The sequence below is a fragment of the Pristiophorus japonicus genome, chromosome 8 (assembly GCF_044704955.1).
Source record: "Pristiophorus japonicus isolate sPriJap1 chromosome 8, sPriJap1.hap1, whole genome shotgun sequence".
Taxonomy (NCBI): Eukaryota; Metazoa; Chordata; class Chondrichthyes; family Pristiophoridae; genus Pristiophorus; species Pristiophorus japonicus.
The window spans coordinates 83036648-83062362 of NC_091984.1; the positions used below are offsets into that span (position 1 = coordinate 83036648).

At 43.6% G+C, this 25715-nt stretch overlaps 1 protein-coding gene across 1 annotated transcript in view; it reads left to right on the forward strand.

The window, feature by feature from the left end:
- ankrd13c (ankyrin repeat domain 13C) overlaps positions 1-25715 on the forward strand; it is a 143931-nt gene that overhangs the window by 55049 nt on the left and 63167 nt on the right. The window contains exons 3-4 of the mRNA XM_070886980.1: positions 20733-20837; positions 22976-23061. Of these exons, the coding sequence (XP_070743081.1) occupies positions 20733-20837; positions 22976-23061 (191 nt within the window). The remainder of the gene's footprint in view (positions 1-20732; positions 20838-22975; positions 23062-25715) is intronic.

The window sequence follows — 25715 nt, forward strand, 5'->3', positions numbered from 1 at the left end:
AGCAATAATGAACACTTGAGTTTGATACAAATTTATGAAGTGTATCTGATCAGTTTCAATGCTGGTCTAAAGTTGTATCATTTATTAAAGTGTATGGAATTGCCTCAAGACACCGGTAGCTCCGACCTGTCTCTGGCATCATTGAAGTGGCTTGAGGAGAGGAGACTCCGAATGACTAGAAGCATCCTGCATATGCTGGAAATGAAACAAAAAGCTGAAAATATTGAAGAAACTCAACAGATCAACTCAGCATCTGTACAGAGAACAGACAAATTAATATTTTGGGTGAAACCCTTCATTAGAACTGATAGTGAGAAATAATCAAGCATTTGAAAAGATTCAGAATAAAGTCGGGGAGGGAAAAAACAATGTTGTTGTTTAAGATGATGTATCAGTGGAATAACCTGTGGTCTGCTTAAATGGAAAAACAGGAGAGTTTTGACAGCTTAAATGATCATTACATCAAATGGGGGAAAAGTGTAAAATAAATTAAAGACATAAGCAAAACAAACAACGCGTGAATAACTGAAGCAGAGAGATAAATATGGTCTGGAATTGAAACCAGAGAAGCTGGCAAAAACAGGTGGGTCTGATAACCTGAAGGAAAAAAAAGCAGGATAAAACCAAGGATGCCAATTGCTCCGCCAATTCTGTGTTGTGGCTGCGCCTCTATCCTAAGTGTCGTTTTGTCTTCTCTCCTGTTCCCTCTCTTTCCCTTTCTGCCCCCACCCCCAAACTAGCCTCCTCCTGAAAAGAAGAGTGAGGTTATAGTTGAAGGCTTAAGGTATTATTGTTACAATCAGCAGGCTGCATATTGTCCAGGCCAAATACTATTTAAAAATGTGGGTGGGACAGGGAATTGAAATGGCAGGTGACAGTCAGTATCACTTGTACGGACAAAAGGGAAGTATTTGGCAAAAGAGCCAGTTAACCAATATTTGGTCTCCTCAGTGCACTGGAGATCATTTCAGCCATTTAACTATATTTTCTTTTTTTCCTTTTTAAGCAAAGTGAAGGTCATTCCACCAATACTTCCTCTTGTGCATGTACTTTTTTGCCAGTCCCTCCCCTTTGTTCTGATTCTATTTAAATGACTCAATTTTTTATGTTTTTATGTTTTCAATTCTGATGACTGGTTATATCCAAAATCTTAACTTGTCTGTCCTCTCCACAGATACTTTTTTTCACTTACTGTATGTTTCCAACTTTTTCAGTTTGTCTCAGAAGGACTTAACACTGGGGTAGAAATGTGTTTTTAAAAAAAAAAAAACATTTTGGACAAGCCCCATATGGACCACAACACAGAATCCACACTGGCACTTACTTCAGTGTTGTAAAATTCTTTGGGGCCTCCTGAGAATATAAGGTGCGATGAGTGCATTTTCTATCTTTCCCTCCCCCCCACCCCCAGACTTTCTTCACCTTTTACGAAGAAGCAGTGGCATAGGCCACTGAGCAGATTAGTCACTTGTCTTTTCTCAGAGAAATAAATTGGAAAAAAATGTATTTAAAGAAAAGAATCGGGAACACCAAAATTTAAAGTAGCCTTGCTAAAGCACCAGTTGTAAGTTTAGCATATGTTTTACGCAATAAGCTTATGCAGTGCTCATATAACTAGGTATATGCTGTCTGTCTCCCTCTTTGGCCTTTGACACATCTGATGCACCTATATATCCCTAGTTAAATATGGGTGCACATCTACTTGTATTCTGTAGTGCAACACATTGGACTGTTTCCAAAAGTTGTTCTTGAGCTCTTGACACTTTCAACAAAATGTTGGTAACATTGGTTTGCAGCATTGTACATATAAGTATGTGAAGTCTGATGTGGCCTATTATATAGTTTCAGGATAATGGGCAATACTTATCCCTCAATCAACATAACAAAAAACAGATTATCTGGTCATTATCACATTGCTGTTGTGGGAGCCTGCTGTACGCAAATTGACTGCCACATTACAACAGTGACTACACTCCAAAAGTACATAATTGCCTGTAAAGCACTTTGAGACATCTCTGGTCATGAAAGGCGTTCAATAAATGCAAGTCTTTTTAGTGTGATGTACCCCATTAGAAATGGTCATCAATCAGTTTTTTTGCGGAAACTCGCTTGATTTTGGTACAGTTCCTTATTGCAAATTTCATGTTTAAAATATTTCAAAGAAATTTGAAAATGTATTTTTTGCTTAGTCTTTCAATAAACAAATAGCAGATTTTCTTTTGTATGAGGTATTTTTATTAATGGAAACTAATTTTGAAGACCGACCAAAAAAACATTTCAGTGGTAAGCAATTTATCTAACAAATAGTAGTGTGCACTACTTAACTTAAGCGTGAGTAATTACTTAATTGAACAATTGAGCAATTATCTAACAAATAGAAAACTATTTGGCAAAACAGCCAGTTAATCAACAATAGCTTTCTCCTATAGTGTACACTATTCAAGACTTGTACATGTGTTGTCATATAAATATCGGTATGAAATATTGTTCCAAAACCGGTTTGAAATTTCAGCACCTTCAGCCCTGCTTGACTTGCTCTTAAGTTGGACCCCCCTTCGATGCTGGTTTTACACAATCCTATTTTCCTGCTTTCTTTGTAAATTAATAATTTGACTGCTTCCTCCTCATGCTCTTAAGTATCCAGTACCTTTTTGAATGCGTCAATCACCACTAGTGAAAAAACATTCCACATTCTTTGGAAAATATTTCTTCGAAGAACATAAGAATTAGGAGCGGGAGCAGGCCATATGGCCCCTTGAGCCTGCTCCGCCATTCAATAAAATCATGGCTGATCTTCGACCTCAAATCCATTTTCCTGCTTGATCCCCATATCCCTTGATTTCCTCGAGTCCAAAAATCTATCTATCTCGGCCTTAAATATACTCAACGACTCCGCACCCACAGCCATTTGGGGTAGGGTATTGCAAAGATTCACAACCCTCTGAGTGAAGAAATTCCTCCTCATCTCCGTCTTAAATGGTCGACTCTGTATTCCTGAGATTAGGCTCCCCTAGTTCTAGATTCTCCAGCCAAGGGAAACAACCTCTCGGCATCTACCCTGTCATACCGCCCAGAATCTTGTGTTTCAATTAGATCACTTCTCGTTCTTCTAAACTCCAGAGAGCATGTATAGGCCCAATCTACTCGATCTCTCCTCATGGGACAATCCTCTCATCCCAGAGATCAATCTAGTGAACCTTTGTTGCACCGCATCTCTAAGGCAAGTATGTCCTTTCTCAGATAAAGAAACCAAAACTATGTACAGTACTCCAGGCACCAAAACCATGTACAATTGTATCAGGACTTCCTTACTCTTGTACTCTAACCCCCAGTAATAAAGGCCAACATGCCATTTGCATTCCTAATTGCTTGTTGTACCTGCATGCTAACTTTCTGTGTTTCCTGTATGAGGACACCTAAATCTCTCTGAACACCAACATTTAATAGTTTCTTACCATTTAAAAAATATTCTGTTTTTCTATTCTTGCTACCAGAGTGAACAATCTCTCATTTCCCCACATTATAATCCATCTGCCACCTTGTTGCCCACTCACTTAACCTGTCCCTTTGCAGACTCTTTGTGTCCTATTCACAGCTTACATTCCCACCTCGCTTTGTATCATCAAACTTGGATATATTACATTCGGTCCTTTCATCAAAGTCATTAATATAGATTGTAAATAGCTGAGGCCCAAGCACTGATCCTTGCGGTACCCCACTAGTTACAGCCTGCCAACTGGAAAATGATCTGTTTATCATTACTGTGTTTTCTGTCCTTTAACCAGTCCTCTATCCATGCTAACCCTATGAGCCCTTATTTTGTGCAGCAACCTTTTATGTGGCACCTTATCAAATGCTTTTTGGAATTCCAAATATACTCCACCACTGGTTTCCTGCTCGCTATATCCTCAAAAAACTCAAACGGCAGTCGGGAGCAGCGTCGAGGAGGTGCGTGGAGAGGCCTATAAAAGGCACAGCAGGGAGTCCGGGGCCCAGCGTCGGCGGCAGTCGGGAGCAGCGTCGAGGAGGTGCGTGGAGAGGCCTATAAAAGGCACAGCAGGGAGTCCGGGGCCCAGCGTCGGCGGCAGTCGGGAGCAGCGTCGAGGAGGTGCGTGGAGAGGCCTATAAAGGCACAGCAGGGAGTCCGGGGCCCAGCGTCGGCGGCAGTCGGGAGCAGCGTCGAGGAGGTGCGTGGAGAGGCCTATAAAGGCACAGCAGGGAGTCCGGGGCCCAGCGTCGGCGGCAGTCGGGAGCAGCGTCGAGGAGGTGCGTGGAGAGGCCTATAAAAGGCACAGCAGGGAGTCCGGGGCCAGCGTCGGCGGCAGTCGGGAGCAGCGTCGAGGAGGTGCGTGGAGAGGCCTATAAAGGCGGGACTTGTGCAGCTACAGGGAGAAGGCAAAAAAGAAGTAGAAAGAAATCAAAAGGTGACGTCACAGCCAAGAGGGTAAGTGATTGGCTGGTGATTGGTGAGTAGTTTTTCTTTTTTCTCTTCTATATCAGTGAGTAACTTTTAACATTGTTGTTGCCAATTTAAGTGTATCTAAGGGTTAAGTCATGGCAGGAGAGCTCGGTCGGGTGTTATGCTCCTCCTGTACCATGTGGGAACTCGGGGACGACACCAGTGTCCCTGACGACTACATCTGCGGGAAGTGTATCCACCTCAAGCTCCTGACGGTCCGCGTTGCGGAGTTGGAGCTGAGGGTGGATTCACTCTGGAGCATCCACGATGCTGAGAATGACGTGAGTATCACGTGTAGCGAGTTGGTCGTACCGCAGGGAAAGGGTCCACAGCCAGATAGGGAATGGAAGACCAACAGGAAGAGCAGTGCAAGGAAGGTAGTGCAGGAGTCCCCTGTGGTCATCCCCCTGCAAAACAGATACACTGCTTTGGGTACTGTTGAGGGGGATGACTCATCAGGGGAGGGCAGCAGCAGCCAAGTTCATGGCACCATGGCTGGCTCTGCTGCACAGGAGGGCAGGAAAAAGAGTGGGAGAGCAATAGTGATTGGGGATTCAATGGTGAGGGGAATAGATAGGCGTTTCTGCGGCCGCAACCGAGACTCCAGGATGGTATGTTGCCTCCCTGGTGCAAGGGTCAAGGATGTCTCGGAGCGGGTGCAGGACATTCTAAAGAGGGAGGGAGAACAGCCAGTTGTCGTGGTGCACATTGGTACCAACGACATAGGTAAAAAAAGGGATGAGGTCCTACGAAACGAATTTAAGGAGCTAGGAGCTAAATTAAAAAGTAGGACCTCAAAAGTAGTAATCTCCGGATTGCTACCAGTGCCACGTGATAGTCAGAGTAGGAATCGCAGGATAGCGCAGATGAATACGTGGCTTGAGCAGTGGTGCAACAGGGAGGGATTCAAATTCCTGGGGCATTGGAACCGGTTCTGGGGGAGGTGGGACCAGTACAAACCGGACGGTCTGCACCTGGGCAGGACCGGAACCAATGTCCTAGGGGGAGTGTTTGCTAGTGCTGTTGGGGAGGATTTAAACTGATATGGCAGGGGGATGGGAACCAATGCAGGGAGACAGAGGGAAACAAAAAGGAGGCAAAAGCAAAAGACAGAAAGGAGATGAGGAAAAGTGGAGGGCAGAGAAACCCAAGGCAAAGAACAAAAAGGGCCACTGTAAAGCAAAATTCTAAAAGGACAAAGGGTGTTAAAAGAACAAGCCTGAAGGCTTTGTGTCTTAATGCAAGGAGTATCCGCAATAAAGTGGATGAATTAACTGTGCAAATAGATGTTAACAAATATGATGTGATTGGGATTACGGAGACGTGGCTCCAGGATGATCAGGGCTGGGAACTCAACATCCAGGGGTATTCAACATTCAGGAAAGATAGAATAAAAGGAAAAGGAGGTGGGATAGCATTGCTGGTTAAGGAGCAAATTAAGGCAATAGTTCGGAAGGACATTAGCTTGGATGATGTGGAATCTATATGGGTAGAGCTGCAGAATACCAAAGGACAAAAAACGTTAGTGGGAGTTGTGTACAGACCTCCAAACAGTAGTAGTGATGTTGGGGAGGGCATCAAACATGAAATTAGGGGTGCGTGCAATAAAGGTGCAGCAGTTATAATGGGTGACTTTAATATGCACATAGATTGGGTTAACCAAACTGGAAGCAATACGGTAGAGGAGGATTTCCTGGAGTGCATAAGGGATGGTTTTTTAGACCAATATGTCGAGGAACCAACTAGGGGGGAGGCCATCTTAGACTGGGTGTTGTGTAATGAGAGAGGATTAATTAGCAATCTCGTTGTGCGAGGCCCCTTGGGGAAGAGTGACCATAATATGGTGGAATTCTGCATTAGGATGGAGAATGAAATAGTTAATTCAGAGACCATGGTCCAGAACTTAAAGAAGGGTAACTTTGAAGGTATGAGGCGTGAATTGGCTAGGATAGATTGGCAAATGATACTGAAGGGGTTGACTGTGGATGGGCAATGGCAGACATTTAGAGACCGCATGGATGAACTACAACAATTGTACATTCCTGTCTGTCGTAAAAATAAAAAAGGGAAGGTGGCTCAACCGTGGCTATCAAGGGAAATCAGGGATAGCATTAAAGCCAAGGAAGTGGCATACAAATTGGCCAGAAATAGCAGCGAACCCGGGGACTGGGAGAAATTTAGAACTCAGCAGAGGAGGACAAAGGGTTTGATTAGGGCAGGGAAAATGGAGTACGAGAAGAAACTTGCAGGGAACATTAAGACGGATTGCAAAAGTTTCTATAGATATGTAAAGAGAAAAAGGTTAGTAAAGACAAACGTAGGTCCCCTGCAGTCAGAATCAGGGGAAGTCATAACGGGGAACAAAGAAATGGCGGACCAATTGAACAAGTACTTTGGTTCGGTATTCACTGAGGAGGACACAAACAACCTTCCGGATATAAAAGGGGTCGGAGGGTCTAGTAAGGAGGAGGAACTGAGGGAAATCCTTATTAGTCGGGAAATTGTGTTGGGGAAATTGATGGGATTGAAGGCCGATAAATCCCCAGGGCCTGATGGACTGCATCCCAGAGTACTTAAGGAGGTGGCCTTGGAAATAGTGGATGCATTATCAGTCATTTTCCAACATTCCATTGACTCTGGATCAGTTCCTATGGAGTGGAGGGTAGTCAATGTAACCCCACTTTTTAAAAAAGGAGGGAGAGAGAAAACAGGGAATTACAGACCGGTCAGCCTGACATCGGTAGTGGGTAAAATGATGGAATCAATTATTAAGGATGTCATAGCAGTGCATTTGGAAAGACGTAATATGATAGGTCCAAGTCAGCATGGATTTGTGAAAGGGAAATCATGCTTGACAAATCTTCTGGAATTTTTTGAGGATGTTTCCAGTAGAGTGGACAAGGGAGAACCAGTTGATGTGGTATATTTGGACTTTCAGAAGGCTTTCGACAAGGTCCCACACAAGAGATTAATGTGCAAAGTTAAAGCACATGGGATTGGGGGTAGTGTGCTGACATGGATTGAGAACTGGTTGTCAGACAGGAAGCAAAGAGTAGGAGTAAATGGGGACTTTTCAGAATGGCAGGCAGTGACTAGTGGGGTACCGCAAGGTTCTGTGCTGGGGCCCCAGCTGTTTACACTGTACATTAATGATTTAGACGAGGGGATTAAATGTAGTATCTCCAAATTTGCGGATGACACTAAGTTGGGTGGCAGTGTGAGCTGCAAGGAGGATTCTATGAGGCTGCAGAGCGACTTGGATAGATTAGGTGAGTGGGCAAATGCATGGCAGATGAAGTATAATGTGGATAAATGTGAGGTTATCCACTTTGGTGGTAAAAACAGAGAGACAGACTATTATCTGAATGGTGACAGATTAGGAAAAGGGGAGGTGCAAAGAGACCTGGGTGTCATGGTACATCAGTCATTGAAGGTTGGCATGCAGGTACAGCAGGCGGTTAAGAAAGCAAATGGCATGTTGGCCTTCATAGCGAGGGGATTTGAGTACAAGGGCAGGGAGGTGTTGCTACAATTGTACAGGGCCTTGGTGAGGCCACACCTGGAGTATTGTGTACAGTTTTGGTCTCCTAACCTGAGGAAGGACATTCTTGCTATTGAGGGAGTGCAGCGAAGGTTCACCAGACTGATTCCCGGGATGGCGGGACTGACCTATCAAGAAAGACTGGATTAACTGGGCTTGTATTCACTGGAGTTCAGAAGAATGAGAGGGGACCTCATAGAAACCTTTAAAATTCTGACGGGGTTAGACAGGTTAGATGCAGGAAGAATGTTCCCAATGTTGGGGAAGTCCAGAACCAGGGGACACAGTCTAAGGATAAGGGGGAAGCCATTTAGGACCGAGATGAGGAGGAATTTCTTCACCCAGAGAGTGGTGAACCTGTGGAATTCTCTACCACAGAAAGTTGTTGAGGCCAATTCACTAAATATATTCAAAAAGGAGTTAGATGAAGTCCTTACTACTAGGGGAATCAAGGGTTATGGTGAGAAAGCAGGAATGGGGTACTGAAGTTGCATGTTCAGCCATGAACTCATTGAATGGCGGTGCAGGCTAGAAGGGCCGAATGGCCTACTCCTGCACCTATTTTCTATGTTTCTATAAAACCATGTTGACTCTGCCTAATCATATGACTTTCTATGTACCATGTTACCCTTCCTTAAAAATGGATTCCAGCATTTTCCTGACGACTGATGTCAGGCTAACTGACCTGTAGTTCCCTGCTTTCTCTCTCCCTCCTTTCTTGAATAGTGGGGTTACATTTGCTACCTTCCAATCCACTGGGGCCATTCTAGAATCTATGGAATTTTGGAAGATCACAACTATTCTATCCACTATCTCTGCAGCCAGCTTTTTTTTCAGAACCCTCGCATGTAGGCCATCATAGGCATTTGCTGGCTTTTAGACCCATTAGTTTCTCAAGTAGTTTTTCTCTCCTGATATTAACTACTTTAAGTTCCTTACTCTTATTAGCCTCTTGGTTCCCGTTATTTTTGGTGTGCTTTTTGTGGCTTCTACTGTGAAGACAGATACAAAATAAAATCATTGCTATTTCCTTTTTCTCCGTTATAATTTCTCCTGCCTCGGCCTCTTAAGGGACCAACACTTATCTTTGCTACTCTCTTTTTACATACTTGTGGAAACTCTTACAATCTGTTTGTATATTTCTTGCTAGTTTACTCTCTTTAATTTTTTTTGTTCATCCGTTTCTGTTTTTTAAAGCTCTCCCAACCTTCACGCTCAGTACTATTCACAACATTCTAAGCCTATTTTAATCTAATACTATCCTTAACAACTTTAGTTAGCCATGAATGGATCACTTTTCCTATTGAGTTTTTATTTCTCAATGGAATGTATATTCGGTATCATTTAATATCTACTTTTATTTATCAAGTGCTAATCTTTAGATTATAACCTTTTGTGTTTAATTTACCTACCCATTCAAATAATCTGTTTATCTTACTTTTTATTAATTTAAACACCTCTATCAAATATGCCCCCCACACCCAATCATCAATTCAAGAGAATACAGCCTAGTTGTTCTTGTCTTTTTTGTTAGCTATCCATGTGATATTTTTTTAATAAACAAAGGCTTGTGGACTAGGGTAATTTTTAGCAACAGCAGTAGGCCATTCAGCCCCTCAAGCATGTTCTACTGTTCACTTAGATTATGGTTGATCTGTACTTTTACTCCATTTATCTGCCTTTGATCCATATCGTTGGCTGCCCTTAACGAATAAAGAAAAATCTGTCGATCTCCATCTTGAAAATTTATCAACAGCCTTTTGGTGAAAGAATTCTGCATTTTCACGACCCTTTGTGTTAAAAAATGTTCTCTGATTTTGCCCCTAAATTGTCTAGCGCTAATTTTAACATTGTGGCCCCTGTTCTGGATTTCCACCAGTAGAGAAAATAAAATCGTTTCTCTGTATCCACTCTATCATTTTAAACACTTGATCAACTGTCTAAATCCAAGGAAATAGAACCCAAGTTTATGCGACCTGGCCTCGCAATTTAACCCTTCAAGCCCCGGTATCCTTCTGGTAAATATGCACTGTATATATCTTTCCTGAGGTGCGGTGTCCAAAACTGAATGCCATACTCCTGCTGGGTTCTGACCAAGGCTCTGTACAACTGAAGCATAGCTTTCTCCCATTTGTATTCGAAAAATAAAGGCTGGCATTCCATTAGCCTTTTTGTGCCTGTGCACTAGCTTTTAGTGATGTGTACCTGGATACCCACATCTTTTTGTTCCTCTACAGTTTCTAGTCTCGCGCCATTACAAAAGTATTCTGATTTCTCTTTCTTGGTTCCAAAGTGGATGACCTCGGCTTCCCCATATTGAATTCTATGCCCACCCACTTATTGGGCCCAAGTTTCCACATGATTCGCGCCTGATTTTTAGGAGCAACTGGTGGAGAACGGACTATTTTAGAAATCGCAATTCTCCAAATTTTTTTTTCTGCAGTTCTAGTCAGGTAGAACAGTTCTAGTTTCGAACAGAATTTTTTCTTCAAAAGGGGGCGTGTCCGGCCACTGATGCCTGATTTGAAAGTTTCCACAGTGAAAATGTACTCCAAACTAAAGTAGAATGGAGCCAGTGAAGATTTTTGTAGAACTGAAAAAACCTGTTCTACACATTAAAAAATCAGGCGCAGGTTACAAATTAGGCGTCCAGAACGAGGTGGGGGGGAGGCGGGGGGGAAGGGAACTCATTAAATTCTATAATAAATCCTTATTTATACTTCTACAAATATTATACAAATAAATCCAATCTGAATAAACATTTATAAGCCAAGAAAAGATTAAATAAACCATCTTCCTACCTGTGTGAAAGTGCTTCAGCCAGGGAGAATTCTGCACCCGTTCGTGCCGCTGAGCGGGAGGGGGAGAGAGAGAGAGAGAGAGAGGGGAGGGGAGGCAAGGGAAGGGAGGGAGGGAGGGAGAGAGAGAGAGAGAGAGAGAGAGAGGGGAGGGGAGGGAAGGGAAGGGGGGGAGAGAGAGAGAGAGAGAGAGAGAGAGGGGAGGGGAGGGAGAGAGAGAGAGAGAGAGGAGGGAGAGAGAGGGGGGAGAGGGGGAGAGAGAGGGGGGAGAGGGAGAGAGAGAGAGAGGGGGGAGGGAGAGAGAGAGAGAGGGGGGAGGGAGAGAGAGAGAGAGGGGGGAGGGAGAGAGAGAGAGAGAGAGAGAGAGGGGGGAGGAGGGGGGGGAGGAGGGAGGGAGAGAGAGAGAGGGGAGGGAGGGGGAGGGAGAGAGAGGGTGGGAGGGAGAGCGAGAGGGTGGGAGGGAGAGAGAGAGAGAGAGAGAGAGAGAGAGAGAGAGAGAGAGAGGGGAGGGAGGGATAGATAGATAGAGAGAGAGAGAGAGGGGAGGGAGGGAGGGGGTGGGTCGGGTCGGGGAACAGGAGCGCGGGTCGGGTCGGGTGGGGCGCGGGTGTCAGGTCGGGGCGGGGGGGGAGCGGGTCTCGGGGCAGGGGAGCGGGACTCGGGTCAGGGCGGGGGGGGTGGGAGCGGGTGTCGGTCGGGTCTGATCGGCCGGGGGGCGGGTCGGCGGCGGGTGGGGGGGGGGGCGTGTGTCGGGTCGGGTCTGGTCGGCGGGGGGGGGGGGGGAGCGGGTGTCGGGTCTTGTCGGGGGCGGGGAGCAGGAGCTGGCCGTGGGAGGAGCCTTCTTCACGCAGCCCCAGTGAGGCCATTCAGCCAGGGCTAGGGGCTGCGTGCTTCGGGCCCTTCCCACACAGTTCGGCGCCTGGAGCTACTGCACTTGCGTGCCGACTGTAGCGCGCATGTGCAGAGGTCCCGGCACTGTTTTCAGCGCCGGGACCTGGCTCCGCCCCCCCCACAGCTCGTGCTGGCTGCGCCGAGAGCCAGAGGACCTGTAAGTAGGTGGAGAATACCGAGGATTTTTTTAGGCGCCGTTTAGAGGGGCGCCCGTTTTTTTTCTTGTGGAAACTTGGGCCCATTCTTTTTAACTTCCTGCTCCCTTTGGCATAACTTACAGTTTCTCCTAACTTAGTGTTTTACACCAGATTCATTTTATATGAAGAGGTTATGTGATCTCTTCACCTTACCCCAGGGTATAATGCTTTTTGATGCCAACTTTATATACAGAATAAAAGCTAATAGTTCCTCACAGTGTTTTAGTTGGTAGAAGCAGTGTATGGCCTAGTTATAGAAACCAGATATTTTCAGTTCATTTCCTGGTCTGTGCTGTGCTGAATTAACTGATCTGACAATATAGGTACTACAGATGGTTTTGGTAATTGTGGGCAAGGGAGGGGAATATCAATCCGAGATCCTGTAACTGATAGTTATTGAGTTGCCCCTGCTGGAGAGTGTGCTTTTGCGAATATCTGTTTAAAAATTAAATTGGGCTTGGTGCTTGAAGTTTATAAACTATCTAAATTCACTAGGGTTATGTGAGAAGAAAGGTCACTTGGGTGAGGTAAGGAGGGTAATAACATTCATGGACCTGTACCTCAATAAGAGGTGACACTTCAGGATAGGAAAAAAAATAATCGTTCCCATGGTCAATCTTGTTTTTTAATCAACTTCCATTCGTTTTTTCATCATGCTTTGATACCTTCATGGTGCCGTTGCTGATGGTTTCGCTTCAAGGCATGGTGAAAGGCATAGATTGCTAATCAATTTCAACTTGTTTCTTCTGAGTATTGTCTTCAAGATTTTAAAGGGGGTAATTAAGCTATCCAGAATTCCCCTGCACAGTACGCTCGGTTACACATTTTTGCTTCAGTAGAACTTATGTACACTTCACATAGGTCACGAGGGTACGGTAGCATAGTGGTTAGGTTACTGTTCCTGCCCACGCTCTTAACCGGCGACCTGGGCCTTGATGACATCACTCAGTCACCCACCTCAAAGTCGTCGCATGCTTGGGACGACTCGCGCTGGAAATTGTGGTATGCCCACGATGTTCAAGGGCCCGCGCTCCAGCTCTTATACTCCCAACCTGTGAAGGTGTCCTCGCTCAGCTCGGAGTGCCCACAATGTTGGAGGGCCCGCGCTCGCTCTTTAAACTCCCGACCTGCGGTGGTGTCCTCTTGCAGGTTGGGGCAGCGTGGGCAGGAACATCGGCGGGGCCCAGGCACAGCGGAGGAGCGGGAAGGTCAGGGCGGATGAGCGGCAAGAGGTCGTGGCAGAGGTGTGGCGGATGATTGAGACGGAGGAGCGGTAAGATCGTGGCTGAGATGTGACGAGATGAGCGGCGAATGAGGGTGTGGGGACCAGAAGAGCCGAGGGCCCAGGGGCAGCACGGGGCAGCACAGGCCAACCCACACTGATATGTGTGCGCACTAGGTCCGTGCAACAGAGCAGGTCTCCAGTCCTGGTTTACCCTTGCCACTGGATAAAGGCCTAGCTCTGTCAAGCTCGTGTGTTGGCTGATGTGCAGTGGTCACCACACGTTAAAAAAATCCATGCACAGGCATCTTCCACCCCTGGAGTTCAGGACTGGAATATCGGGCCCTCCATTGAAACATCTGTGAACGCATCCCTTTTGGTGTGGAAGCAAGTCATCCTCGTTCGAGGGACCGCCTATGATGATACTGGACCAGTAATCCAGAGGACAAGACTAATGATCCGGAGATGAGAGTTCAAATCCCACCACAGCAGCTGGGGAATTTAAATTCAGTTAATAAATAAAATCTTGAATAGTATCGATCACCCTACCCTGGTTCAATGACAATTTGTAGAAGAGCATACCAGATGTACCTAAAAATGGGGTGCCAACCTGGTGAAGCTAAAAAAAACAGTAAAAATGGCATGCTTTTGACCGAGCTAAGCAATCCCACAATGGATCAGATCGAAGTTCTGCAGACCTGCCCCATCCAATCGTGAGTGGCGATGGACAGTTAAACAACTAGCAGGAAGAGGAGGTTCCATAAACATCCCCATCCTCAATGATGGCGGAGCCCAGTGAGTGCAAAAGACGAGGCTGAAGCGTTTGCAACCATCTTCAGCCAGAAGTGCCTCGTGGATGTTCCATCACGGCCTCCTCCTGAGGTCCTCATCAAGAAGCCAGTCGTTAGCTAATTTGATTCACTCCACATGATATCAAGAAATGGTTGAGTGTACTGGATACAGAAAAGGCTATGGGCCCTGACAACATCCCAGTTGTCATGCTCCAGAACCAGCCGCATACTGGCATCTACCCGACAATGTGGACAACTGCCCAGGAATGTCATGTCCACATTCAGCAGGACAAATCCAATCCAGTCAATTACTGCCCCATCAGCAAAGTGATAGAAGATACCATCGGCAGTACTATCAAGCAGCATTTTCTCACCTGCTCCCCAATGCTCAGTTTGGGTTCTGCCAGGACCACACTGTTCCGAACCCACGACCTCTACCGTCTAGAAGGACTCGGGTAGCAAGTGAATGGGAACTCCATTACTTCCAAATTCCTCTTCAAGTCACACACCATCCTTACTTGGAAATATATTGCCGTTCCTTCATTGTAAGTTGGGCCAAAATGCTGGAACTTCCTCCCTAACAGCACTATGGGCTCAAGTTTCGAACCTCTGCTGGAACGGCGCACATCGGAGAGGCCCGCCTAATTTGTAAAACGCAAATTGCGCCGAATACTTGCCTCGCGATTCTCCGATATCTGTAGGCCCGTTTCCAGCTCGGCGCGGTGCAGCAGGAGCTGCTGAGGGCGGAGCTTCAGCTCTATGCCAAAAACAGTGCCGGCAGCTGCGCACGTGCGCAGTAGCTCCTGGCCCTCTCGGCACATCTTGTTTCTAGTCGACGACCCTATCCCTGGCCGAAGGGACGTCGCCCCTATCCTGGGCCGAGTGGCCTGACAGCCCTTACCTCGTCGTTGGTGGGGCCCGCCCGCCCAGCATCTCGCTGGGGGCGGGCCCCGCCCGCAGTCCTTGGCAGCGGCCTGGCATCTTCTGCGTGCGGACCCCGCCCGAAGTTTCCATGGCGGGGCCCCCCACCCGGCATCTCACTGGGTGCGGGCCCCGCCCGAAGTTCTGGGTGGCAGCAGTGCCTGCCTGACCGGCATCTCCTGAGAGGTCCCAGCACGCTGTTGCAGGGCTCCCGGTGCTGCAGTAGGTGAGTAGAAGCTTAATTTTTTATTTTATTTTCTTCATTTATTTTTTATTTTATTAATTTTTTTTTGTTTTATTAATTTTTTTTGATTTGATTTATTGATTTATCATTTATTATTGATGATTGCTCTTTATGTGTTGAAGTGTTTAATACTTGTAAACGCTACCCCCCCCCCCCCCCCCAATCTCCCCTACCTTAATTTCTAAAGTGTAGGCAAGGTTTTTCTGAGCGTACAAAAATCTACACTTACTCCATTCTAAGTTAGTTTGGAGTACGTTCACTGCCTAAACATGCAAAACAGGTGTAAGTGGCTGGACACGTCCCCTTTCAAAAAAAATCTGTTCTAAAATGCAACTATTCTAACTCACTAGAACTGGAGCAAACTGAATGCTGAGAATTGCAATTTCTAAGATGCTCCATTCTAAACTAGTTGCTCCAAAAAAATAGCAACTCAGGCCGAAACTTGAGCCCATATGTGAGCACCTTCACCACATGGACTGCAGAGGTTCAAGAAGGTGGTTCACCACCACCTTCTCGAGGGTAATTAGGCCTGGAAAATAAATGCTGGCTGTCAGCGACACCCATATCCCATGAACGAATAAAAAAAAATTAGAATGCTAGGAATTACTGTGGAAATATATATCTTTTTATCCAAATCCCCTATAAGCTGTATTCATAACTTCTTTTGAGCATCCTTGCATTTGAGAATACAGGCTCCACCATTTTTACCGCCATGGTTATTGCAGGCAACTATTTACATTTGTCTGTTCATCAGTCCCCAGAGAGCCCAATAGCATGACTGAGTTTTTACCATTCACCTCACAGCAGGTAAATCACTAACACCAACGCACGCACAATAAGCGGTGGGACTCTGTACTAAGTTAAGCTATAACAGGTTTTGACTCCAGCTGGTATTATCCCATCTAATTTAATGATTTATGCAGCCAAAATGTTTTTAACAGCAACACTTCTTGCAAACACTCATGTTGGATCGATGAAGTTGAGGCCCAGTGTATTAGAAAAGCTTTTGGGGCTAAGGAAAGCAAGAGCTAAAGAAATGCCAGAACGCTCAAGAATTGTAGATAGTAGGTGCTGAAGAGGACATAGTTGTCATTTTATATCTGATTGTGTGTCTTGGAAAGACTTCTTCTGATTACTCTTCCAAACATCACTTTTGTGGTCTGTCTAATGGTACACCAAAAAAAATGAGGTCTTAAAAATTCCAATTTTGATTGGAACAGGACATTTTGTAACCTGCAAGTCTGTGGACCAAGAGCTGGAAAGCTGGATTTGGCTAGATAGCTCTTTCGGCCAGCACAGACCTGATTAGTCAAATGGCTTCCTTCTGTGCCATATATTTCTATGATTCTATGATTTAACTTGGTTTTAAAGGCAACTTCCTTTTGTCATTTTCAGTACTGCAGTTCCTGTGATTCCTCCTGTGATAATCTTGGCAAAAAAGTTGGTGTGATTTTACACTCGAGCTGACATTAAATGTAAAATTAACAACACTCTGGAAATGTCACCCCCGTGTTGAATCTTCAACAGCAATAATGACTGTTGCTCTCTGTTTTATACCAGATTCTGAAATTGCTCTTACTCAAGGAAATAGCTCAAGGGTGTATTATTGATAACATTAAGAGAGCTATCTGACCTATATAAGAAATATCTGAACAGATCCTGTTGTTGTGTATTCTATTTTAAGCCCATCTATTTTTCCTTTCTCTTCTCTTCTTTCCGCCCCCCCCCCGCAAGCCAGTTTTCAATTTTGATGCTTAGATTATAGTTAGTTGTGTGTGGTGAATTTAAAATGGAGAACATTAGCAAAGTATGCATCGTTTTCCTTCATTTTGCTCAAAATAAAGCAGACAGAATAACTTTTATTTAACAAGCTGAAGTAATGAGCTGCAGAACTGTGTAATTTGTTATTGGCCAAGCGTCAGAGTTTTTATATAGAATTGCATAGTACAAAAACAGGTCTTGTAGCTCAACTGGTCTATGTCGGTGTTTGTACTCCACATGAGTCTCCTCCTCTAATTACCTATTCCCCTTAAATGTGTCAATGCTGTTTATGAAATCATACTTACTGCCCCTCCCAAAATCTATTTTCTTGTTTTGGTTACTGGAAAACTGCTTGGCAAGATACTCCCAGGTCAAAACCTTCAGTGCAGACTATGTCATTTTAATAGTTTGGATATCAAGTTTTTTGTACAATAGAATTACTGATTTAGTTTGCTTTAAGCATTTCTGCAATAGGTGGCCAACTTCTGTTAAGTTTTTCAAAATGTTCATTGTAAGTGTATGAAATGGAAGAACCAGGAAGATTCTTAGAAATCTGAAAATTGGTCTGAATGATGTGGCAAACTCAATTTCTGAGAAATTATTGTGAATTCTCTAAATTTGCTGCATTATAGGCCTGTGTATATATTTTTTTTCTGGCCAATAAAAGTATTAACTGCTAATAAATACAAAAAGGCAATTGTAAAACAGTTTTCTTAAACTTGCTATAGTTCCAAGTTATACTTTTGTTATAAATGCACTTATTTATTTTGAGCTGTATAGTTAGGCTGTGTGTGTGTGTATATATAAAAAACGTTATTTAGTACTAAATAAGCCAAGTAAGAATCTAATATGCAGGTTGGGCAGGCTTCAACTTTAAAGTACCTGCCTGCAATTGGATGATTCACAAGTCAAATTGATCTGAGTTGCCACTTAGTGGTACAAAGATCTTTTGAAATCTTGGTGGATGCCCTCATTAAGTACTGTCTGATTCTGCAGACACTGAACTATTCTGTAACTCACTGCTAAGATCTGTGGGGTCAGAAATAGCCTGTCTGTATAAGTTGTAAGCCAAATTGGGACATTCATGGCATTTAAAAAAAAATGTAAGCACCATCAATCAAGCACAAACAAGCAAAGTGATTAGAAAAAAAGTTTAACAACCAACTGATTTTACCACCCCGGTCGCTCCTGCTGCATTACTATAGGGGACTTTGTAGTTTTGAGGGATGGAAGGAAATATTATGTTTTAAACAGTGGACAATTGCACTGTTTGGAGATTGAATTGCACATTGGGGCTTACTCCGTAATAATCCAGAGGGTTGGGTTGTGCACTTTGTGGCAATTGCTTTGTTCCTTTCCTTCCAACTGAATCTCTGTGCACAGCCTCAGAATGTACAGCATTCTCCATTTGTCATCTTAGCTCGGTGGTCACACTCTCACATCTGGCCACTCTTGCCACGCAAGAACTTTAGCACGCAATCTAGGCTAACACTTCAGTGCACTACTGTGTGAGTATTGCATTGTTGAAAGTGCCATCTTTCGGATGAGATTTTAAACCGAGGTTCCGTCTTCTGCTCGGGTATACGTAGAAGATCCAATGTCATGATTGGAAGAGCAGAGAAGTTCTGTGTCCGAGTCAACACTTAGTCCTCAACCAACACAACCAAAACAGATTAACCGATCATGTATCTCTCTCTTGTTTGTGGGGCTATGCTTTGTACAAATTTTGCCTATAAAACCGGAGTGGCTGCATATCAACAGTACTTCATTGGCTGTAAAACACTTTGGGATATCTGAGGACTTGAAAGGTGCTATATAAAGAAAGAAAGACTTCCATTTAAATAGCTCCTTTCATGATCACCGGACATCTCAAAGCGTTTCACAGCCAATGAAGTACTTTGAGTGTAGTTACTGTTGTAATGTGGGAAATGTGGCATAACTTTGCACACATCAAGCTTCCACAAACAGCAATAGTGTCATGGAATCTTTTACGTCCACCTGAGAGGGCAAACAGGGCCTCAGTTTAATGTCCCATCCGAAAGAAGGCACCCTATGACAGAACAGTACACCCTCAGCCCTGTACTGGAGTGTCAGCCTAGATTTATGTGCTCAACTCCCTGGAGTGGGACTTGAACCCGCAACCTTCTGACTCAGAGAATGCTACCCACTGAGCCACAGCTGAAACATAAGTACAAGTATAAGTTCTATCTTTGGTTGTTTTGGATATATTACAATTGAAATAAAACCTTTGTTTTCTTTACAGATATTCAAAACAAGTACTTTTGAAAACCAAAATTTAATTTCCTTTTGGATACTGAGCGATTTGTATATAATTTTTTAGGAAATACTTGGTTTAGTGGTTTCATCTGAAGAAGAAAACACGTTGCCCAGTTCTTCTAGTATGTAGTTTTAAAGAAAGGCTTGCATGTGAAAACATGTCTGTTGATAAAGCTGCCTGCTGCTATAAAGGACTATTTTTAAATGAACTGCCAGTGATACTGCGAGTGATGTGTTCCAATACCTGATCATAGACTAGCTATCCATTTAGTATGTAACATGGATACTAGTTCTTAACTGAAATTCCCTGTGTTTTGTATGGTGGAAGGAATGATTGTTTAAAAGTCATGGACAGTAGTACACAATGTAAAAAAGATTGCATTTGTACCAAGACAAAAATTAGCTTGTATTTTGCGCTGCAAAACTTTTTGGGCTCCATATCCTTTTTACGTCAGTGTTGTGGTTTGCATAATAATTTTGACATTCCCTTCTCTGATACCATACTTCAGAGCATAAAGAGAGAAAGCAAAAAGTGATGATTTCATGCTGGAGTTGGAAATTTGCAATCTTCTCTCAAAACAGCAATATAAGTTAGATTGATTTGGTCTTTATCTAGTTATTAAAATGATAGGTAAATTTAAACATAGCCCCACAATAGTATAGTGCAATGTGAGTTATATGGTAAAAGGTTATATTTCTTTATAAACAGTTTATTCCTTGACTTGCTATGAACAATGGCTGTTTGAATTTCTTAGTTTTTTTTTACATTCTGTCACGTTTTCTCAGTTCTGTATTTTGTTTTGCACTTAGTCATGCATTTTATTTTTCTTCTTTCTGGCTTTCTTCCCTCCCCTTTGTGAAGATGCTGGGATACCACCGCATCTTGCCCAAGGGGATGCTTTTTGTGTGAGCGCAGCAAGTCAATGTTACAGAATCATTCAGCTACGAGGGCATCACTGCCTAGTCCAATCCATACAGGAGAAGAAATCCTGATTGATTTCCTGACCCAGATGCACTGAAGCCAATTGTAGCATGCATGCTTCCACCCCAGCTGAGAGTTAATTCGGGTTTGAATCTGAGTCCCTCCTCATCTGTATGGCAGTTTAGCACTATCTTTAATATCTAAATTTTTGATTGAAATTCTCAACTTGAATGCTAATTAATAGTGACCAATTTTTGAAGTTAACAAATGAAAGAAAGAATAACCTGCACTTATATAGCACCTTTCACAACCTCAGGATGTCCCAAAGCACTTTATAGCCAATGAAGTACATGGGACTAGACAGTGGTGACCAAGGCAGGTGGGGGGTTGGCATCTTGTTCTGTAGATTAGATATATGTTACTGTAGTTTCCCTTTAAGTTGTGCACTTTTATAGCCCACACCTTTGGACACTCACTGATAGTTCAAAACTGCTAAGTAATGATGAACCATTTATTACTCATACTTAAACAAGCTGAGAATGGTATCAATACCCTTGATGGTGATTCATTTTGTATTATCTGCAGGTAATCAATACTGCTGGTAAGTACTTGCCATCCAAGTAAAGTTGGAGGTGGTTATTCAAACTTAATTGTGCATTATAGTGATTTAACTCACTGTACCTAATAAACACTTTTTTTTCATTGCAGAATGTGCCCATTTACTTCTAGCTCACAATGCTCTAGTAAAGGTGAAAAATGCTCAGGGATGGAGCCCGTTGGCAGAAGCCATCAGCTATGGAGACCGACAAATGAGTACGCAGTCTGCTTTTGTTTCAATTGTTTAAATTTGAAGTAAAACAAGTTACACATTATTATGTATCTCTCTCTTTCTCCATCTCAATCTCTTTCTCTCCATCAATCTCTATCTGCCGCTCGTGATCGCGCTCGCTGACGCCCTCTTAGAAACATAGAAAATAGGTGCAGGAGTAGGCCATTCGGCCCTTCCAGCCTGCACCACCATTAAATATGATCATGGCTGAACATGCAACTTCAGTACCCCACCCCTGCCTTCTCTCAATACCCCCTGATCCCTTTAGCGCTAAGGGCCACATCTAACTCCCTTTTGAATATGTCCAACGAACTGGACTCAACAACGTTTTGTGGCAGAGAATTCCACAGGTTCACAATTCTCTGAGTGAAAAAGTTTCTCCTCATCTCGGTCCTATATGGCTTTCCCCTTATCTTTAGACTGTGACCCCTGGTTCTGGACTTCCCCCAACATCGGGAACATTCTTCCTGCATCTAATCAGTCTAGTCCCGTCAGAATTTTATAAGTTTCTATGAGATCCCCTCTCATCCTTCTAAACGCCAAAGAATACAGGCCCAGTCGATCCAGTCTCTCCTCATGTCAGTCCTGCCATCCCGGGAATCAGTCTGGTGAACCTTCGCTGCACTCCCTCAATAGCAAGAATGTCCTTCCTCAGATTAGGAGACCAAAACTGCACACACTACTCAAGGCATGGACTCACCAAGGCCCTGTACAACTGCAGTAAGACCTTCCTGCTCCTATACTCAAATCCCCTCGCTATGAAGGCCAGCATGCCATTTGCTTTCTTTACTGCCTGCTGTACCTGCATGCCTACCTTCAATGACTGACGTACCATGACACCCAGGTCTCGTTGCAGCTCCCCTTTTACTAATCTGTCACCATTCAGATAATCTGCCTTCCTGTTTTGCCACCAAAGTCTTCTTGCTCTGTCGCCCTCTTCCCGCACTGTCGCCCCCTTCGCGCGCCCACTCTGTCACCCCCAGCGCGAGCGCACCCGCTCGCTCTTCTCTCTCCCCGTCCCAATGAATCGTTAAGCACTTACGGGGTTGCTCATTGTTAAATTCCCAACATTAGTATCCTGAGATGGGTAAATGCACTGAAGAAATGTTTAATTTATGACGGCTTTGACATTGTAGTCTCAGTATCTACAGAAAAAAATGCCCAGTTGTCGAGAATCTTATCGATATACAATCCCTAGAACTTGTTGCAGTCAAATCAATTTGCCCACGATGCGCAGTGGATGGTGTGATTCGGTAATTAACAATCCATTCTCCAATAAAGCCACTGATATATAGTGCACTGAGTAAATCTGTCCCCCATGGAGGGAATCTTCATCCTGCGTCCCTCACTGCTCTTGCGCCCGTTAAAGAAAGTGTGGTATCAAACAGTTGCAGTATCTAAATAGGATTAAGTTAGATGAAACTGTGGTTTTGGCAGATTAAATATTCAATATGAAGTAGCCGTTATACCCAACTAATGGATTATCAAACTGTCACTTGTGGCAAGTTAGCACTTAAGATTCAAATTCATGTTGAATCGAAGGAGTGTTCAGTTCAGCCATTTTCTAAGAGTTCGTAATCACTTTAAATTGGCTACAACACGGTTTGCAAAAGAATGCTGGAGACAAAGTGGTCTGCAATGAACAAGCAGTTAATCAGTTAAGGGATTTGATCTATTGGAACAAGGCTGAAGTACGCATCAATCTAGTTAGTTTCTCCATTTTTGTAAGCAGCAATTGCAGGCACGGGATGACTGAAGGCAGCGGTGTTTCTGGAAAGGACTTAATGACAATTAATCGCACTTTAATGAGATGCGAACAGCTCCTTGAACTGGCTGAAATAGTCGGCGCTTAATACAATTTAAGCGGCGCCTTTGTAATTGATGCCTATGGTGATGGCAAATAGTTAGCGCCATTTGCCCAATATAGGCGGCTATTCTGGATAATCAGGGACAATGTAAGTGATGGGGACTGTATCAATTCTCTGTACCTGCAGTAGGACGAGCAATGTCACAAAATTACTACAGAGGGAACTGAACCTAAAAAGCTTCTGAAAAGTTTAATTTTGAGCAATAAAGATTTGCTGCAGTGCTATTGTAATTTGTTTTTGTGGATTATGTTTAGTCACCGCTTTGTTGCGAAAACTTAAGCAGCAATCAAGAGAAAATGTAGAGGAAAAACGACCTCGATTACTAAAAGCTCTGAAAGAGGCAAGTTTCAAATTTTGTACTGTATTTAAGTTAATTGATAATTTGAATGTGCTAGATATTTTTGCAGTACCACTCTCGTTAAACATGTGTATAATAATAATGCTTAATTGAACTGAGGGATCAGTTTACTTTGCTCATCATGATACTTTGCAAATAGCATGACTTGAAACATGTTGAAACCTCCGAAATTAAATAGAGGCTTAAATGTTAGTATAGAAGTTTGGTATGGAAATGTTTCTGATTTCACACTAAACCCCAGGGTTCGGTTCTGCTGTCTTGGGGAAGTGTAAGCAGAATTAGGGTGGGGGTGTTCATCCTAGCCTGCTCTTGCGTACCCCAATGGTACATTTCGCATCATGATTTGTAGAAGATGGTATGTAATGCAGAGAGCCCATAGAAGCGAAGGGAAAAAATAAATGGCTTGTCGTAAAAGTTATTTAACAAATTTAGACTTTAAAAAAAAATGTTGCTTTTTCTTGCAGATTTTTTTTGTCTTTTTCTGTCTCAACATCATTTACTGTGCAAACTTCACTGTCGTGAACACTGGAACTGTTGGGAATTTTGGAGCCTATATCCATTTTTGTACCACTAAAACATTTGTTTTAAAAAGTTTTTTCAGCTCTTTAAGGGATATCTGTATAAAATGTATTACGATGTTGAATTTGTTCTGTTAATAGAATTGTGAATCCTCACAAATAGCTTTTTCTTAAAAAAAAATTAATACTTGCATAACAAGAATATCTTCCAATTTTCCCCTCCTTCCCAGTGCCGAAGTATCTAGCCAGTATGTCACATCTCCACACAGTTGCATAGCTGTTACCAGAAATTCAGTAGCAATCCCATACCATTCATTCGACAATGCAATGTTGTTTGTCCAATACAGTACACCAAGAAAAAATAAATTGAACTAAAATATAGCTACACATTTCAAATACTTGGGGGAAGGAAGTATGGAAAGCATTGAGACTATATATCAATATTTTCTTTATTGGACAATGTCCAATTCTATTAGATTCAAATGTGCTCTGTTGCATGAATCCTGTATTTAGTACCTAGCTAGTATTTTTAATAGTACATGCAACCAGATTTTGAACATTGTTGAAAATTGTTCCAGAATATATTAGTATAAATCGTTTGAGACCTGAAATCCTGAAATAGTGCATCTTTGCATCACTTAAATTTTTGAAATTGCATCTTACTGATTCATCCAAAGCAATTCTGCAGATGTTTATTTCTAAGTAATTTAGTCTTCGGAGACTTTTTGTGAAACTTTATGAACTTTTAACATAAAATCTTTGCATGAGCAAAAATAAATTGGTAGGAAACTGGGATTACAAGATTAACAATATTCATTCTCTACATACATCAAATTTCATAATGTTTACGATATTAATATCCCCAAAAAAGCCACATTCTAGACATCTGGAAATTGTCACGGTTTAAAAAAAAAAGACTTAGTTGCCCCAAATGTCCTCATTTGAATACCTAGCTTCCCATTCTAAGTAAGCCTATTGCGCATGCGCAGACCTAAGTGTGGTGCATACTAGGGCGTCGACCTTGGGGAGAGAGAGAACAAAGAAGCTTTAACTCCTTGTCCTGCTGTTTTGAGCTTCTTGCAAAGGTACAATTTAATCATGGGGGCAATACTGACTGCCATACCTCGTGCAAGCCTTCTGCATTATGGTGCTGTGGAGGAGACGATTGATTTGACGTCATCGCGTGGGAATCTCCGAGCACGTAGAATGATGGGCAGGAGGCCTTTCCCGCATCGGGTATATCGAGACAGGCGTTCATACCTGCACCTGAGTGATGCAGAATGTGAGAGAAGGCTGCGTTTCCACAAAACGAGATCTGTGAGTTAGTAAAAGCAGACCTGGAGCTGAGAAACGTCGGGAGGACTGCTTTGTCAGTTGCCGTGAAGGTTACAGCTGCACTTTCATTCTATGCATCTGGATCATTCCAGGCCACAACTGGGGACGGCAACAAATGCGCCATTTCTCAACATGCAACACATATCTGCATTTGGCAGGTGACTGCTGCACTATATTCCCGGAAGAATGACTACATAAAGTTCCCCAGGACCGCCCAGGCAAAGCATGAAAGGGCTGTGGGTACAGCCCAAAGGCACAGGGCTGCATTGATTGTACCCACATCGTCTTGCAAGCACCTTTTTGGAGGATTCAGAGATGTACAGGAACAGAAAAGGCTTCCACTCCATTTATGTGCAGCTCAAGTGTGACGACATGCATCGCATCATGTCAGTTGAAGCGAGATACCCTGGGAGCACCCTACGTGAGAGCGCTATATTTACCATGTTTCAGCAGCAGCCAGAAGGGCAGAGCTGGCTGCTGGGAGACAAAGGGTATGGTCTCGCTACCGGGCTCATGACTCCCTACACGTAACCCGGACGGAAGCTGACGGGGAATACAAAATATCACACATTGTGACGCGCAGCATCTTGAAACAGCGTTTCCAATGCCTGGACCATTCCAGAGGCTACTTGCAATACTCCACTGAGATTGTCGGTCAATTCACTGTTGTGTGCTGCATGCTGCATAAATTAGCCATCATGAGGCAGCAGCAGCTGGTAGTCGAAGACCCACCTGTGGTGAGAGTGGCTTATGATGAGGAGGAGATAGATGAGGAAGCCATGC